The 18,492-nt window shown below is 45.7% G+C and overlaps 1 protein-coding gene across 3 annotated transcripts; it reads left to right on the forward strand.

Moving 5' to 3' along the window:
- Nucleotides 1–20: 20 nt before the first annotated feature.
- On the forward strand, nt 21–14,725 carry TP53 (tumor protein p53). 3 transcript variants are annotated; one of them, XM_019664961.1, is made up of 11 exons: nt 21–193; nt 9,397–9,494; nt 9,646–9,667; nt 9,742–10,005; nt 10,426–10,612; nt 10,694–10,806; nt 11,033–11,142; nt 11,481–11,617; nt 11,712–11,782; nt 13,565–13,671; nt 14,207–14,725. In XM_019664961.1, exons 2-11 carry the CDS (start codon nt 9,421–9,423, stop codon nt 14,286–14,288), a joined length of 1,167 nt encoding a protein of 388 aa, XP_019520506.1. In that variant the 5' UTR covers nt 21–193; nt 9,397–9,420; the 3' UTR covers nt 14,289–14,725. The 3 variants fall into 3 exon arrangements, with proteins under 3 accessions (XP_019520506.1, XP_019520507.1, XP_019520508.1); XM_019664963.1 differs by lacking the exon at nt 21–193 and having other exon boundaries at nt 9,427–9,494; nt 9,764–10,005; XM_019664962.1 differs by lacking the exon at nt 21–193 and having other exon boundaries at nt 9,403–9,667; nt 9,764–10,005.
- Nucleotides 14,726–18,492: the final 3,767 nt, after the last annotated feature.

The raw sequence follows: 18,492 nt of genomic DNA on the forward strand, positions 1-18,492 counted from the left end.
CAGAAGCCTCGCGGGGGTTGCTGGGATTGGGATTTTCCCTTCCCATGTGCTCGGACTGGCGCTAAAAGTTTTGAGCTCAAAAGTCCAGAGCCACCATCCTGGGCGCAGGTAGCTGGTGGGTCCCGGGGGTTCACCTGGAATCCGGCCTCGGAGCGTGCTTCCCAGAACGGTGATACGCTCCCCTGAGGTTCGGGTAAGCTCTTCACCCAGTCTGATGAGTCTTTTCTTAGACGTGAGCTCTGGGCTCCGTTTATTTTCAGCTACGGAAAATAATGGGGACAGGAGTTTGGGCACTGGAGACTTGGCAAATTAGGGGGGAGAGATGGAAAAGGTTGGCTGGTGGCACCAACCTAGGAATGCAGTGTTGGGAAGCCTGGGTGTGTGTAGATAATGGGGATGTTAGGACCAGCCGAACTGAACGCCTGGGCCGGGGGAGTGGGACTTTGGGGAACTTTCAGCTGGCCTCGGGTTCTTCTCTACCCACCCGCACTCATCCCAGTGCTGGGTGTGAGGAATCCTGAAATAAGACGCACAAAGCATCAGGGTCTGAGACTTTCGGATCTCAGAATTTTGAAGACTCAAGGCTTGAGATTTTAGAGCCCATGTGATAGCCTGGTGGAATCTTGACCTCCATCCCGAAGTGATTATTCGGGGTGATCTGGGAAGCCCACGCTCCTAAGGCCACATAACTTTCGGACCTTTGTCCTTTCTGGAGTAATCTTTCCAACCGGCCCCCGGCTTCGCTGGATGAAGAAAATCCAATTAAATACTGTCAATCGTGGAACTGGGAAGTGCTAAACGAGAGGTTTATCCGAGAAACCGTGGAGGATTATCCTAGTCTGAGAGGCCCCAGAAGGTCCTGTTAACTGTTATTGTTTGGCTCTACATTTACTGCCACTTACAGTACCATTTCCGGTTTCTTCGGAGCAGCTCATATTCACCCGATGAGAGGGAAGTAGAAAGAGAACTTGTCTTTTAGACTGGCTCCTATCACTTGCGGAGGGGAGGCTGATAACCCCTTACCTCTACTTTGTTATTTTCTTCTTGGACTGCTTAGTTACGGCCTTTGAAAAGGAAGGAGATCTTTGTTTTGATACAAACCTCAAAACCTCCCCCTCTTCGAATGGTGTGCTCCACCCAGGGCAACTGCAATCTAGGGGGAAGCTACCATTTCGTGGAAGGTGGTTTAAAAAAAGTGCAGAGGACAAACCCTGAGTATTTTCGCGAATGGGTACATTTGAGAATTAAACGATGAAAGCGTGACGACAGATCGTTTGTTTCTGGCGGAACAAACGTCTCTTGTATGCGGCTTTGGGTTAAGCCATTCCAATTTCGGACGCAGACTGAACGTCGTGAAAGCGGAAGGGGCGGGCCTTGGGGACAGACGGCCCCGAGGTCCTAAGTTCAGTCTTCGTTCCTGACTAGTTGTTGCCTGTGGGAGGCGGCGGAACCCGCGCGAAGTCGAATGCTTAGGCGTTTCTCCCGCATTTTCATCCCTTAGGGCGCGGTCATTTTATTCTGCAGTCACACGCACCTGCTGAGAACCAGACCTATGTGATTACCTTGTTTTCTAAATTGAGGTCGCATTTATACCCACTGCAATTGGAGGAGTTTTGGCTACTAACCACTCTAACGCCTTTCAAAATACAGAATATTTTCATTCCCCCAGGAAGGTTTCTCATGCTGCTTCCCAGTCTATCTCTGACCCCCACCTTTATTTTTATGCCGCCATGGGTTAGTTTTGCCTGTTGGAGAACTTAATACAAATGGAACCATGACAGTATGTGCTCCTTTGTATCAGACTTCTTCAGCATGATGTTTGAAATTTATGTATGTTATTACATGTATTGGTGTATCAGTATTTTGCTCCTTTTTATTTTGTGTATTACACTAGATGAATAATCATCGATTGTTCATTCTCCTTTTGGTAGCCATTGGAGTTGTTTTTTAGTTGGTATTTAGAATAAAGCTGCTATTAACATTCTTTTTGTGGCCATAGGTTTTTGTGTTTCTTGAGTAAATACTTGGAATTGCTGTGTCAAGAGAGTGGAGAACAGATCTCTATATTTTAATTTGATTTAAAAAATTCAAATTTTCAAAGTGGTTGTACCATTAGCCGTGCAACAGTTTTCGTGTGCTTATTGGCCATTCCTATGTCATATGTGAAGTGACTTTTCAAGACTTTTCCCCATTTTAAAAATTGGTTTATTTGCTTTTTTTTTTTATTGTTTGGCGGTAGTTCTTTATATATTTTGGAAAAGGATATCTTTTATCTGATACATGTGTTTTCTCTTGACCTGTTGAGGAGCAGAAGATTCGTCTTTTTTCTTTTAATGGTTTACAATGACCTGTTTGGGAAATCTTACCCTAAGGTCATGAAGATACTATTGTACATTTTCTCCTAGAACCTTTATAGTTTTCAATTAAACATTCAGGTCAATGAGCCATATTAATTAAAAGTATTTTTTTCATGATGTAAGGTAAGGGGGTCACAGCTCTGTTTTATTTTTGTTTTCTCCTATATGGATATACAGTTTTAGCTTCACTTGTTGAAATAGCCTTCCTTTCCCACTGAACTGCTTTTAATTGGAGTGCTTGGTCAATTTACATTTCATGTAATTGCGAGGTTTGCGTTTAAATCTGCTATATCTTAGTGTTATTTTCTTTTTCTTTTTTTTTTTTAAAGATTTTTATTGGGGAATTGAGGGAAGGGGAACAGACAAGTTGCTGTCCTTTTGTTCTTCAGTCTAGTTGTGGAGAACGTTGCTTCACTGGCCCATGTTGGTATTATCATTGCACTCTTCCTGGGTGAGGCAGGTTGGTCGCTGGCCTCTGGACGGCAGCTCTTGATAGCTCATGCTGGCTGCCGGGCACACACAGTAGCTTATGGCAACCCACTGCAGCAGGGGCTGCAGCCTACACTGTCGCCAGCGACTCATGGCCGCCCAGCTTCAAGTCGAGCTGTTGTTCACCATCTTAGCTGTAGAGGGCAGTGTCACTGGCCCTCATGTGGGATCTGAACCGGGGCCCTGCTGCTCAGAGCTGGCATCTCAAGCCAGCTCTTAACCAACGCGCTGGCCCTTAGTGTTATTTTCTATCTCTTGTTCTCTTGAAACACTTGAGGGGAAAAAAACAATACCAATTGTACACAAACTCAGAACAACAGAGGAGGTAACATTATGCAACTCATTTTGTGAGACCAGCACAATCCTGATAACAGAGCCAGACAAGGACATTTACAAGAAAAGAAAATTTAGACTAACATTGCTATTAGCATATATGTGGAAAAATCTGACAAATTTTAGCAAATCAAACCTGGTAATATGTAAAAATGACAAATACATCCTGACCAAGTAGGGTTTATCCCTGACTGCAATGTTGATTTAACATTCAAAAATCAGTGTAATTTGCCACATTAACAGATTAAAGTATAAAAATCCTATGACTTCAACAGATGCATAAAAAGCAGTTGACAATATCCAACAGCTATTCATAATTTTTTAATAAAGGAAACCTAACCTCCCAGCTAACTAGGAAAAGGAAACTTCCCCAGTCTGATAAAGGGCACATCCCTAATCAAGTTACCATTAGCTATATACATACTAGTGACAGGCTGAATGCTTTTCCTCTAAGATCAGGAACTAGAAAAGGAATCGACTCTCACCACTTCAGCATTTTATTGAAGGTCTTAACCAGGCAAGAAAAAGAAATAAACATAATAACTGGAAAGGAACAAATAACTTTTATCCACAGATGGTATGATTGTGTACACAAAAAATCCTAATAGAAAACCCATTTTAAAACTATCAAAACTAATATGTGATTATAGCAAGGTCACAGGTTGCAGAGGCAGTATACATAAATTGTATTTTTGTATAATAGCTACCATTGAATCTGAGCTCGGAAAATAAACTTTAAAAACAATGCCTTTTACAACAGCTCCCAAAAACATGGCCTACTCGGGTAATTTGACAAAAGATGGACAAGAGCTCTATATTGAAAACAAAGTATTGCTGAGAATTTAAGTAATGGAGAGAAGTACCATGTTCATGGGTTGGATCACTCACTGGTGTTAAGATGTCAGTACTCTCCAAAATTATTTTATTCAATCCCAGTCAAAATCCTATGAGATTTTTTTTTGTAGAAATTCACAAACTGATTCTAAAGTGAAAGAGTAGTGCAAGGTTGGAGGTCTTAAAATACCTGTCTTAAAAATTACTGTAAAGCTTCAGTAGGGTAACAACCAATGAATAGAACAGTCCAGGGAAAGACACATTAAGTGTAGCCAAATGACTTTCTACAAAGGCTCCAAAGGCAATCTGTGGGAAAAAAGGTTTTCTTTTATAGATTTTTTTTTTTTTTGGAAAAATACAAGTACAAGAATCACACAACACTCATATCCCCACCAAATATAACATTTTGTCTTATTTGTGTCCATATTTTAATTGCATAAGTAATGTATGGCTACCATCTTTTTAAATTTTTCTTTATTAATAAAGCTAAAGCCTATTTTGACTATATGCCCCCAGCTTCATAAGCACACGTATCCCCTCTCTGAGACCGTCATTGTCATAGTTTTGTGAATTTTTTTTTTTAAGATTTTATTGGGGGAGGGGAACAGCGTTGGGGAATCAGGGAAGGGGAACAGACAAGTTGCTGTCCTTTTGTTCTTCTGTCTAGTTGAGGATGTCGCTTCACTGACCCATGTGGTATTATCATTGCGCTCTTCGCGGGTGAAGCAATCGCTCACTGGCCATTGAACGGCGGCTCACGAAAGTGCTCGCCAGCTGCCGACCAGCCCCACTGCAGCCTATACTGTAGCTGGCGACTCAGCAGCCCAGCTCCAGGTCAAGCTGTTGTTCACCATCTTAGCTGTAGAGGGTGCAGCATCACTGGCCCTAATGTGGGATCCAAACCGGGCCCCGCTGCTCAGAGCTGGCGCCCCAAGCCAACCCTTAACCAATGCACCACTCAGCCGGCCCAGTTTTGTGAATTTTTATTCTTGCCTGTCTTTCATATTTTACATACATGTGTTTACAAACAACTGGTTATTTTGTATTTTCAATTTGCATAAACTGTTTACATTACTGTGTTTGCCTTTTTTCTGTAAATTGTGTATTTCACTCAACATGTTTCTGAGCTATATCAGGTTACACATATACGGATAAATTCATTTACTTAAACTGTTATAGTAAACTTGTGAGTAAGTATACGAGGTCCGACAGTTAAGTTCGCGAGCTCATCCTAGAAAAAGTGCTACATACCTCATTGCTGAATATCACTATGGTCACCTTCAAAGTACTCCCCTTGGGAAGCTATCCACTGACGCCAGTGCCTACTCCACCCTTCAAAGCAGTTTTGGAACTCTTTTTCTGGAATGGCTATCAGAGCTGTCCTATTACCTTGATGTCCAGAAGGTCATCAAAGTGTCTTCCTTTCAATATTTCCTTTATCTTCAGGTAAAGAAAGAAGTCATTGGGGGCCAGATCAGATGAGTAGGGAGGGTCTTCCAATACAGTTAATTGTTTACTGGCTAAAAATTCCCTCACAGACAGTGTCGTGTGAGCTGGTGCATTATTGTGGTGCAAGAGCCATGAATTGTTGGTGAAAATTTCAGGTTGTCTAACTTTTTCACGCAAACTTTCAGCACTTCCAAATAGTAAATTTGACTAGCTATTTGTCCAGTTGGTATAAATTCATAATGAAGAATCCCTCTGATATCAAAAAAGGTTAGCAACCAGTTCGCGAACTTAATTGTCAGGCCTTGTGCAACATTTAATTTTGCCATTCCCTACTTATGGGTAGTAATAATTGTTTCCTATCACCTGCCATTAGGAACAACACTGACATGAACATTTGTGTGCATGACTCCTGCAGCTCCCGTGCAACCATTTTTCTTGGGAGCCTACCCAGAAACGGTTTTGCCGAGTAGTAAAGGGCGTGTGTGTGTATTCATTTTTATCAGACACTGCGTTATTACTTTCCAGAATTATTCTTCCTTTTTCCAATCAAATACCTTTGAGCCAAAAAAAATTTTTTTACACCAGACTCTGGGTGAAGCCATAGGAGCCATAATTATTAAGAGGTGTGGCCTTAGACTACATAGGTTCCAATCCCTGGCCCTATTCCTTGGGAGCTTTCTGACCCTGGGTTAAGTGACTTAATTCCTATAATGGTGATAATACCTACCTTCCTAGCTTTTTGAGAGGATTAATGAGATAAGCTACTAAAAGCAGTGGGCCCAGTGGGGCCTTTAAGTAACAGCCATTGTTATGATAGTTGTCTGGGCTGCTCCTCCTTAAGAGTCCCAACTGAGTTAATCACCTTCCCATTGGGACTGCCTGTGCGAACATCCTGCCGCCCCAACCTTTTGGAAAGTCTGGTTCAGCTTCTTACAGTTTATAGTATCCTGACCCCCTGATGCTCATACCCCGGGGAAGTACCTGCTCTGAAAAGATTTCCCAGTAGTGACTGCCTGCTTTTTTGAGAAAGAAGCATTGTGAATTTAGTTTGCTCCAAAGACTGAGAGAGGGAGGCCTCCTATGTCCATGTGTCTGTCTCACTCCCAGTGGGATTGACACCTTGGGCCCACCATTCCAGAACAGAACCTCCTGGCATGTTTACTAAACAGACTTCCCTGAAAGTGGTAAACCAGCATTAATGGGGCAGTACCACAAAAGCCCCATCCACTCACAATCACAAAGCTCTCACTCGGATGATAATATAGAATAAATAAAATGGAATGATCGTATAAACAAACACTTGTTAACCTTCTACTATGTGCCAGGCACTTCTCTCAGCTCTTTACATTTCCCATAAGTAGAGTACTGTTTTAGAGCAAAGGACACTAAGGCACAGAAAGGTTAAGTAATTTCCCAGAGTTACACAGCTATTAGGTAGTAAGCCTAGGGCGTTAGCCTGTCTGCCTCCAGAGCCCATGCTTTGCACTAAAAACAAAGATGAGTAAAAGTCAGTTACTGTAAGTAAGGAAGCCAAAAAATTAGGCTGTTGAGATAGGTCTGGTCACAATAAATAGTATGTCAAACCCCTAGGATTTTTGACTTTTGAATCCCAACCCCCCCCCCTTCACTTGAGCTCCCTTCCATAAAAGTCTCCAAGTTCTTTTGATCATGATCCAGGGGAACCCTGGTACTTCTCAGCCCCCACACCAAGGCAAATGTTTGGGATCACTCTTCTTTCCCCTCTTGCCTTCCATGCACCTGCATAGTCCATCCCCCATCAGCACTGGAAATTCTGATAAATGTCCTTTTGCCAACCTCTCAGTTGGATGACTTGTCAGCTGAAATCTGCACCCCCAGCTTTAAATGATTATGAAAGAGAGATCTCTGCAGAGTAGTCTGTGATGAAGTAAGCATCATACTCCTAGATGTTTGAATGGTCATTTTTAATGAAAGCTCATGCATTCTCCTAAGTGTACTGTGGGCGAGGTCACTTAACCTCTCTGAAACTCAGCTTTCTCCTCTCCTGTCAAGTGTCAGGTGTGGTTATCAGAACAAACAAGATAACTGCTTGGAAGGATTTTGCAAACTAATTAACATAAGACAGTCAACTTAAAAGTAGAGGTGAATTTAAGGGAGATTTAAAAAGAGTCCAGAAACAGCCAGCCAGTAACAACTGCTTGCTTGGGAGGATGTTCGTCAGTGCTGGGCAAGACAGGAAAGTAATTTACAGCAGGTATGTTTCTTAAGCAAAGCTAATGACAAATTTGGCATCAAGAAAGATGGCAAGGGCCGGTTTGGATCCGATATGAGGGCCAGTGATGCTGCATCCTCTACAGCTAAGATAGTGAACAACAGCTTGACCTGGAGCTGGGCTGCCGTGAGTCGCTGGCCATGGCATAGGCTGCAGTGGGGCTGGCCGGCAGCTGGTGTATGCTTTCGTAAGCTGCCGTGAGCGGCCATCCAATGGCCGACGAGCAACTGCCTCACCCGGGAAGAGCGCAATGATAATACCAACATGGGCCAGTGAAGCGACGTCTTCCACAACTAGACTGAAGAACAAAAAGGACAGCAACTTGTCTGTTCCCCTCCCCTAATTCCCCAATAAAAATCTTTTTTAAAAAAAAGGAAAGAAAGAAAGATGATGAAGCCATTTGAAACCTGGTTTACAAGGTGAGATGACAGCAGCAGAGTCTAGTGCAGGGCCCTGGCCCGGACTGAGGCCACCCCACCCCTCTAGAGGCCCTCCTTGCTCTTTTGACTGCTCACAGCCTGAGCACAACAATTCACTTATTCAACAGTGAGCCCAACCAGGTGCAAGACTTTATGCTAATACTGTGATGAATGAGACTGATAACTTCCCTTTCCAGAGGAAGTTTATATTCAACTAGAGGAAACAGATGAAATGAACAAGAAAATGTATCAGACTGTTAAGTACCATGAGAATTAAAATAGGGTGATGGGGTTTGGCTGGCAATCTTTGAGTGGTCTGGGGAAACATCCCAGAGGAGGTGTGACATTCAAGATGAGGTCTCAATGAGAAGGAGCCTACCTTGCAGTGATGGCAGGACCAGCGTTCCCAGTAGAGGGAACCACCAATTGAGTGAACTGGTGAGTGCATGAAGGGCAGCCAGTATAGCGTGAGCATCAGGGAAGGGAGAGAGTGCTAGGAGATGAGAACAAATAGGCAGGCAAGGGACTGGTTATGAGGGATTTGTAAGCCTGAATGAGAGAGGATACAGTGGTTCTTCAGAAAGCTTTGTGATAAAGGGGATCAGGTGGGCAATGTGGGGGTCAAAGGAGGTATCTTCCCCCAGATAAAGTGGGCTAGGAGTTAATTCATCCTTGGGCCTGCCGAGTGGCGCGTTGGTTAAGAGTTGGCTTGGGACTGCAGCTCTGAGCAGCAGGGCCCCGCTTAGGATCCCACATGAGGGCCAGTGACTCTCCCCCCTCTACAGCTAAGATGGTGAACAACAGCTCAACCTGGAGCTGGGGTGCTGTGAGCTACTGTGAGCGGCTATCCAATGGCTAGCGAGTGACTGCCTCACCCGGGAAGAGCCATCCTCCACAACTAGACTGAAGAACAAAAGGACAGCAACTTGTCTGTTCTCCTCCCCCAATTCCCCAATAAAATCTTTAAGAAAAAAAATTAATCCATCCTTACTAGTAGCAGGAAGGAGAAGAGAAGAAAGGTACACTTCAGGAAGGCTTGTTGATTCAGTGGTAGAAAGGTTGGAAGTCCCTCTCTGGTTACCTTTTCTTCTCAAGGTGGTGTGTGGTGAGGGGTAGGGCAGGAGCAACCCTACTCCTCAGAAAGTCAAGGGACCCCCTGTGTCTCAGACTCTGGAATGGTGTCTAAGGGAGCCTTACTGCCTTGGTACTGGGTAACCTGGGGTTGAGTGTGTCTTATGCTGGATCTTCACTTTTCCCCCCACAGCAGCCACACTTCCAGGGAGCTGCAATGGAGGTACCACAGTCAGAACTCAATATGGAGTCCCCTCTAAGTCAGGAGACATTTTCAGACTATTGGAAACTGTGAGTAGAGGTTTTTTTGGAGGGGCAGGTTCACTGCCCGGCTTCTAATAACCACTGCCCTACCCTGCCTACCCCATCCCATTCCCCAGCCCCCTAGTAGAAGCCTATAGGAAACAAAAACCAGTACTGACTTTTTGCTCTTATCTTTCAGACTTCCTGATGACAATGTTCTGGTAAGAACTGCGGGTTGGAAGGGGCCAGGGGCTGGGGAATCTGGCCCTCTGACTCTTATTTCTCCCATTCACAGTCCCCTGACATATCCCTAACAGTGGATGAACTGCTGCTGTCCCCAGACCTTGTGAACTGGGTGGACGAAGGTGCAAATGAAGCCGCCAGTATGCCAGCAACTCCTGCACCTGCAGCTGCCACCCCTGCACCAACCACCTCCCCTGCACCAGCCAATTCCTGGCCTTTGTCATCCTTTGTCCCTTCCCAGAAGACATATCCTGGCAACTATGGTTTCCAATTAGGATTCCTGAATTCTGGGACAGCCAAGTCTGTAACCTGCACGGTCAGTGACCCTGAGGGGCTGGCTTCTGTGTTCGATGCCTGACCATGTTCCCCTGGGTTTTTCTGTTCAGGACACTGGAATTTTTCTCAGCCTTTTGCTTCTTGTCTTTCTACATTTTACCTATTTGGTCTGTGACCTTTGAACCCTGTCCCAATGTTGAATTTTCCCCCTTGACTTTGGGCTTTCATTGTCCTCATCATACGCTTAGCATCTCTCATAGGGCCATGGAACTTTTTTTCTTTTTTCTTCACTCTCGTTCATTCCTTAGCTTTTACAATTAAGCTGTCTCTGCTATCTCTGGCTACTCTCCCCACACCATACATGGCTTCCAGTTCATACTTCAGCAATATTTGTTCATTTGATCCCCGGGGTACTTGTTGTCCCTTGACCTTCCATTCATTCTTTCTTCTTTTCCTACAGTACTCCCCTACCCTCAATAAGCTGTTTTGCCAGTTGGCAAAAACCTGCCCCGTACAGCTGTGGGTCAGCTCCCCACCCCCACTTGGCACCCGTGTCCGAGCCATGGCCATCTACAAGAAGTCCGAGTACATGACAGAGGTTGTGAGGCGCTGCCCCCACCATGAGCGCTGCTCTGACAATAGCGATGGTGAGCAGTCAGGGACTGTAAGTGGGAAAGGGCTGGTGCCCAGAGTCCCCAAGCCTCTGATACCTTCCCAATTGCTCTTAGGTTTGGCCCCTCCTCAGCATCTTATCCGGGTGGAAGGAAATTTGCGTGCAGAGTATTTGGACGACAAAAACACTTTTCGACATAGTGTGGTGGTGCCCTATGAGCCGCCTGAGGTCTGGTTTGGCAACTGGGGGCTGGAGGGGTTTTTCAGTGGCCATCCAGGTGGGAGATAGGGGAGCTTTCTCTTGCATCTTATTCAACCACTCCACAAACCTATAAGGTGTGCAGAGCAACAGATGGGGTTATCGCCATTCCACAATTGAGGAAACTACCACTTCCAGGGGCTTCAGGCCTTACCAGGGCTGGTTGGACTCACCTTAGGCTGCTGTTCTCTCCCAGGTGGGCTCTGACTGTACCACCATCCACTACAACTTCATGTGTAACAGCTCCTGTATGGGGGGTATGAACCGGCGGCCCATCCTCACCATAATCACACTAGAAGACTCCAGGTAAGTACCCACACACCACCCTTCACACTGGCACGATCCTCCCTAGCCTCTGCCTGTCTCTGTACCCTGAGCTCTGCCCCTTGACCATGTCCTCCTGTACTACAAGCCATCCTTCCCTCTCACTCCTATCCCCATATATAGAACTTCCTCTGCTGCCCCCTCCCAGTTTTCTTTTCTCTGCCTTTTCGACCTCTCTTACCTGTGGCTTCTCTTCCATATGCCTGGAGCTTAGGCTTTACGTAAGATGAAGGTGGTTAGGAGTAGGTAGGGCCTGGCTTATAGAACAGAGGTGGTGCCCACTTTTCTTACTGCCTCCTGCTTCCCTCTTACCTGGATAGTGGTACTCTCCTGGGACGGAACAGCTTCGAGGTGCGCATTTGCGCCTGTCCAGGGAGAGACCGTCGTACAGAGGAAGAAAATTTCCGCAAGAAAGGGGAGCCTTGTCCCAAGCAGCCCCCTGGGAGCAGTAAGCGAGGTAAGAAGGCAGGACAAGAGGAAGTGGAGGAGGTGAAAAGGATGCAGCTCTGCCCCAGATTCACTCTTCTCACCTTTCCTTACCTCTTTCCCAGCACTGCCCAACAACACCAGCTCCTCTCCCCCGCCAAAGGTGCCACGGGATGGAGAATATTTCACCCTTCAGGTACCAAGTCTGGGAGAGACAGATATGCGGTTTCTTGCCCCTACTCAGTGGGATTGGATAAGGGAAGAAAAGATGTAGATGTAGCAAATATGAAGTTCAGCCCAGACTCTTACGATTAGGTTTCAAAATGCTATATTCTTCCGGGCCGCTCTCCCTACAATTAGGGCATTTGCCATTGGGGTGCAGTGGTGCCTAGAGACAATAGCTCCTGGTTGTGCCTAAATTAAAAATGCCAGCTTGGGGCCGGCCAAGTGGCGCATCGGTTAAGAGCTGGCTTTGGACACCAGCTCTGAGTGGCAGGGGCCCGGTTCGGATCCCACATGAGGGCCAGTGACACTGCCCTCTACAGCTAAGATGGTGAACAACAGCTGGACTTGGAGCTGGGCTGCCATGAGTTGCCGTAGGCTGCAGCCCCTGCTGCAGTGGGCTGCCATAAGCTACCGTGAGTGGCTAGCAGCCCTCGTGAGCTTCTGTGAGCCGCCATGAGCCACCGTCCAATGGCCAGCAACCCATCTGCCTCACCCGGGAAGAGCGCAATGATCACAATACCAACATGGGCCAGTGAAGCGACGTCCACCACAACTAGACTGAAGAACAAAAGGACAGCAACTTGTCTGTTTCCCTTCCCCGATTCCCCAGCGCTGTTCCCCTCCTCCAATGCCCCAATAAAATCTTTAAAAAAAAAAAAAAGCCACCTTGTACCATAACCTACGTTTTTGGGGTTTTTTTAAGATTTTATTGGGCAATTGGAGAAGGGGAACAGTGTTGGGGAACAGCCAAGTTGTTGTCCTTCAATCTTAGTTGTGGAGGGCGCAGCTAGCTCAGCTCCAAGTCCAGTTGCCATCCGGCCTCCTGACTGTAGCTCGTGGCTGCTCAGCTCAAGGTGCCATTTTCAATCTTAGTTGTGGATGGCCGTAGCCCACCATCCTATGCAGGAGTCGAACCAGAAACCTTTTTGCTAAGAGGGCACGCTCTAACCACTGAACCATCCACCTGCCCGTCGGCAGCTCAGGGTAACTCAGCTCAAGGTGCTGTGCTCAATCTTAGTTGCTGGTGGCATAGCTCACCATCCCATGTGGGAGTCAAACCGGCCACCTTATTTTTTTTTTTTTAAGGTTTTATTGAGGAATTGGGGGAGGGGAACAGACAAGTTGCTGTCCTTTTGTTCTTCAGTCTAGTTGTGGAGGACGTCGATTTACTGGCCCATGTTGGTATTATCATTGCGCTCTTCCCGATTGAGTCAGATCGGTCGCCAGCCATTGGACAGCCGCTCACGGTGGCTTTTGGCAGCTTACACCTGCTGCCAGTCACTCACGGTAGCTTATGGCAGCCCACTGCAGCCTACGCTGTCACCGGTGACTCACAGCAGCCCAGCTCCAGGTCGAGCTGTTGTTCACCATCTTAGCTGTAGAGGGCGCAGCGTCACTGGCCCTCATGTGGGATCCGAACCAGAGCCCTGCTGCTCAGAGCTGGAGTCCCAAGCCAACTCTTAACCAACGCACCACTTGGCCAGCCCCTCGCAACTTTATTGTTAGGAGCACGTGCTCTCACCAGCTGAGCCACCTATTGGCAGCTCAGCTTGGGAGCAGCTCACTGGCCCATGTGGGAATCAAACTGGCAACCTGTTGCTCAGAGCTCGCACTCTTAACCAACTGAGCCACTTGACCGACCCCATAACCTACGTTTTAAAGGGTCGTTTTTCAAAACAAAATTGTTAGAGAGCATGAAAATGGTTTTATGACTTTGCCTAATACTTCTTTATCCACCTCTTCACCGCCTCAGATCCGTGGGCGTGAACGCTTCGAGATGTTTCAAGAACTGAATGAGGCCTTGGAGCTGAAGGATGCCCAGGCTGGAAAGGAGTCAGGGGGAAGCAGGGCTCACTCCAGGTGAGTGACCTATGTCTCCTCCCAGCCCCATTCTCCTGCCTTCCTATGTTGGAAAGCCTGGGATTCCATTCTAATCCTACCTTCAAGGTAAAAGGCAACTGATTCCCTTCCCGTTGGACTCTGGCCCTGCCGGAACATTCTTTAGTCTTCCTCTGGTTGTATCATGCAACCATTTTCCAGCTTTGGGAGTATCCACAAACCCCCGATGTGAGCATAGATATTTCTTTGCCATTTCCAGTAACCTCTAGTTCAGGGCTGGGGTTTGAGGTCAGATCTTCAGCCCTGCCAAGTACTGTCAAGTCCTGTGTGACCTTGTTACTCCCCCTCTAAAGCTCAGTTTACTCATTTGTCAAATGAGGTAATGGAATATTAAAAGATTAACACATGTCAGTACCCCAGGTGTTCAGTAAACAAGTCTGCAATTGGTGGTGACCGTTTTAACTTAGGCTCCTCAAAGCTTAGATCTAGGAAGAGTAGTCCTGAGCCTCTCAGATAACATCATCTCTTCCCCCTTCCCCTTCTATCTTCCCCACAGCCATCTGAAGTCTAAGAAGGGGCAATCTACTTCCCGTCATAAAAAACTCATGCTCAAGAGGGAAGGACTTGACTCAGACTGACATCCTCTGCTTCCTGCCCCCACTGACACCCCCACCCTCATCTACCTTTGGCATTTTTGGGGACTCAGGAGCTTAAATTTCTGCTTGGTACAGGTGTGCCTCAGAAACACCACAGAATCCCATTTGCCTTGGCCCAGGGCTCTGCTAAAGAAGTTGGCCTGCACTGGTGGTTTTTTGGGGAGGTGAGGGGAGCTTGTTTCAGCTTAGCTTTTAAGGTTTTTCTCTATGAAGACCATTTGGGAGGTAAATTTTCCTGCATGTAAGGGTTAGGTTTTAAATCAGCCGTCCCCACTGGGTTGGAAGCTATCTCAGCTGAATTTCTTCTAACTTCATAGTCCACATTGATAAAATGCCAATAATCGTACCTACCTCACAGGGTTTTTTTGTGAGAGTTAATGAAATAATGTATACGAGGTCTGACAATTAAGTTCACAAACTGGTTCAACAATGTTGCTAACCTTTTTCGATGTCAGAGGGATTCTTCATTATGAATTTGTACCAACTGGACAAACAGTTAACCAAGTTTACTATTTGGGAGTGCTGAAAAGGCTGCGTGAAAAGTTAGACCTGAACTTTTCTCCAACAATTCATGGCTCTTTAATGCACCAGCTCACACGGCACTGTCTGTGAGGGGGTTTTTAGCCAGCAAACAAATAACTGTATTGGAACACTCTTCCTACTCACCTGATCTGGCCCCCGATGACTCCTTTCTTTACCTGAAGATAAAGGAAATATTGAAAGGAAGACATTTTGATGACATTCAGGACATCAAGGGTAATATGACGACAGCTCTGATGGCCATTCCAGAAAAAGAGTTCCAAAATTGCTTTGAAGGGTGGTAGGTGCTAGCATCAGTGCATAGCTTCCCAAGAGGAGTACTTCGAAGATGACTGTAGTGATATTCAGCAATGAGGTATGTAGCACTTTTTCTATTTTCTAGGATGAGTTCACAAACTTAATTGTCAGACCTCATATCTGGGACTTGACACCCTTGGGAGTGCTGGTTCCCTGTCCTTGTTGGTGGATGGGTTGATGGTTTCTGTGACTGAGAAGGGAATTTCCAAGTCCCTTCTCTGTTCATCTGACCAAATCCTGTCTAACCTCTTGGTGAATCTCAGCACCTAAGCAATCTCGCCCTATCCCACACCCTGGATCATTCCATCCCTGATGTAGGAACTGTATCTAAGATCTGTTTTACTTTCTCCAGATGCTCAGTGTTAATTTCTTTTGCACTCTGCAAGGCACATCTGTATTCCTCACCCACACTCCTTCTCGTCCCTTTTTATATAACATTTTTTTTATTGTTTTCTTAACTTTACAATAAAATTTTGCTACTACCTGTGTATCATAGGGGCGCGTGCCAGTGCAGGCTGCCTAGGGCCTGCAACGCAGGGGTGAATTAAGGAGGTGACATTGGGAAGCAGCCACCTGAGTGAGTCTCCAGGGAATGTGGGCTGGGGGTGCCCAACACCCTGGTTCCGGGAGAAGAACAAAAGCTGGAGACTGGGTCAGTCCGCAGGCTGCATGACAACAAGGGAGGGGGTGACTCCATTTATAACTCTGGAACCAACTGTCCCTCCTCTCCTCCTGCCAGGGCTGGCACAAGGTTCTCTTCTGCCCCTGCTTCTAGGATTGGGCTACTGCCGCCTTGTCAGCCTCTCACCGAGGATTATGGGATTTAAATGTCTGATTTAGCAGGCCTGAGTTTCTGGGGTGGCCATCTGCTCCACAGGGAAGGGGCAGGATACCTGGGTTCCCCAGGGGAAAGAGGGTGGGGGTACTATTGAATGAGGAGAGAGAGCCTAAGGGGAGGCCTGCCAACAGAGGTCCCTGGGAAGTAGGGGCAGCTAAGGTGAGGGCTAGGATGTGGGTCTAGGGCCTTCCCAGCATCCCCTCATCCTGGGCTTCATGCCAGGCAATTGAATGAATCGAAGCTTTAGACTCTGCCAGGAAAACATTTCAAAGGGCTTCTTGGGGTAGGGAGGAGAGGTTGGGGAGCTCAGCTCTGTCCACCCCCCATCCTGTTCCTCAGTGCTGTTGGCTCCCAGGGAGGGGGGCTGGGGGCAAGCTCTCCCCATCACCCACTACTGCCTAAGCCAATGTTTAGGGAGGTGGCCAGACAGTGGGGACAGGGCTTGTCCTGCCTCCTCTCTGGGGGAGGAGGGAGAAGTGCTAAGATCCAGAGAGGTTTCTGGGCCATTGTCCTCTCAGCCTACCAACCAGGCTTAAAATGCCAGTGGGAGTCCCTTGGCTTGCTCTGAGGATCCCAAATGGCTATGAAGCTACCAGCCTCCCTGGCCTCAAAACTACCTTATTTCTTTCTGAGGAATGGCATCACTCCCAGGAAACTCAGAACCACCTCTTTCAGAGACCTTTAATTTCATCATCTTTCCCCACCAGGCCCTTGGCAAACCAGAGCTCTTGCAACTCATTCCCTCCCATTCCTGTAGACAGTCACCTTGAAACTCCTTTTCTGACCAGCATCCAGCACCCCTTACTCTCACATTTCCCTAGATGTGTCCCTACTCTGTTTCATTACTGCTGTACTCCAGAAAGCAGATCCATCCTGGCTCTGCTAATCCCTTCTTTGTGAACTGGTAAGCTTTCTAAATTATTCCATAATTTAGGTTACTGGCCTGAGAACTATGAGGCCCAGGTTTTCAAACCAGCTCTGCTATGTGCTGTGTGACTTTTAATGAGTCCTTAACCTCTCTGGTCCTACCTGCTAACTTCCCTCTGGTGTGTTGAATCATCTACCCATCTAGTAAGCAGTTGTTTGCTGGTGCCTTACTCTGTGTTCACCATTGTTTAAGCTCTGGGGCATATGGCATACATGTCTCCTGCCCTCGAACTCAAAAGAGCCCAAACCCTGTCCAATCAAGGTATGAAATAATTTAGAAAACTTAATCTCCCTGATTTCAGGAACTCAGGGTCCCCAAATCTATGAGACCCACCAAAAGTTTTCTGAGGAAATTATATAGCCATAAATGCTTTCTTTTTTTTTTTAAAGAAGCCTAGCATGCATCCTAAAACTTAAAAGATACAAATTATTGAAATGAAGCAAACTTGGTTGAAAGGATAAATCCAAAAGCAAGGGCTTAAAAAAGAAAAATTCTAGCACTTGATGGGGAAAAAAGAGCAAGGACCAAATGTTATTTAAGCTATCCTGAGCCATAAGAGAAGAGTGAAATTTCTAATTCGTATAAATTAGTTGTGGTTGCATTAATATTAAAAACTGATAAAGACTAAAAAACTAGAAGTCAAATTAATTACATAGATGCAGTATCTCAAAATAGTACCAGAAATACATTGATGAGTCAAAAGAATATTAACACTATAACCAAGTAGGGTTTATTCCAGGAGCACAAAGTTGGTTTAATAGAGAATCTATCAACATATAATTCATTACATCAACAAATTAAGGAAGAAAAATATGATCATATCAACAGATGCTGAAAGGAATTTGATTAAATTTCAGCAGCCATTCTTTTAAAGAAATTTAATTAAAACAGTAATGGAATACCAATAGGTATCCTAATGGTTAAACTAAGGTAATTTCAGTTAGAATCAAGAACTAAACAAGGATGCCTACTAATGATGGTTTTAGGGCATTCAAGAGGATAAACACTGGTTAAAATATCTACCTTTTAGATCATGATGTGCCTAAAACCTTAAGACATAATAGAGATCTGATGGAATTAAGATAATTTAGTAGGGTAAATGGATAATAGAGAAATATTTTTACCTTATAGCAAAAGGATTGAGAAATTTTAAAAATATTCCATTCAAAATAAAAGCAGGGCTGGCCAAGTGGCTCAGTTGGTTAAGAGCTCGCTCAAGAGTTTGAGCTCTGAGCAACAGCAGTTCGATTCCCGGCCCGAGCTGAGCAGCCGCTGAGCTGCGAACAGGTCGCAGGATGGCTCAGCTTAAAAAATAAATAAAAGATTTGGGAATAAGTTTAATAAGAGTGGCACACAAAAAAAATGGCACAGGACCTACATGAAGAAATCTATAAAACTTTAGTTAAGGACATAAAACCAGGCTCCAAACAAAAAGAAAGATAACATGTTCTTACATGGGAAAACTTAATATCCTAAAAAACACTCAATTCTCCTGAAATAAAGATATAATGCAATTCCAGTTAAAATGCAAAACAAGGGCCGGCCAAGTGGCGCAATGGTTAAGAGCTGGCTTGGGACGCCAG

Source organism: Hipposideros armiger, unplaced genomic scaffold (assembly GCF_001890085.2).
Source record: "Hipposideros armiger isolate ML-2016 unplaced genomic scaffold, ASM189008v1 scaffold_431, whole genome shotgun sequence".
In the NCBI taxonomy this organism is placed as follows: Eukaryota; Metazoa; Chordata; class Mammalia; order Chiroptera; family Hipposideridae; genus Hipposideros; species Hipposideros armiger.

Coding starts and splice junctions, on each gene's coding strand:
- TP53 (XM_019664961.1), top strand. CDS start 9,421: ATGGAGGTACCACAGTCAGAACTCAATATGGAGTCCCCTCTAAGTCAG. Junction 9,495..9,645: donor TTTTCAGACTATTGGAAACT/GTGAGTAGAGGT, acceptor CTTATCTTTCAG/ACTTCCTGATGACAATGTTC. Junction 13,672..14,206: donor GGAAGCAGGGCTCACTCCAG/GTGAGTGACCTA, acceptor TCTTCCCCACAG/CCATCTGAAGTCTAAGAAGG.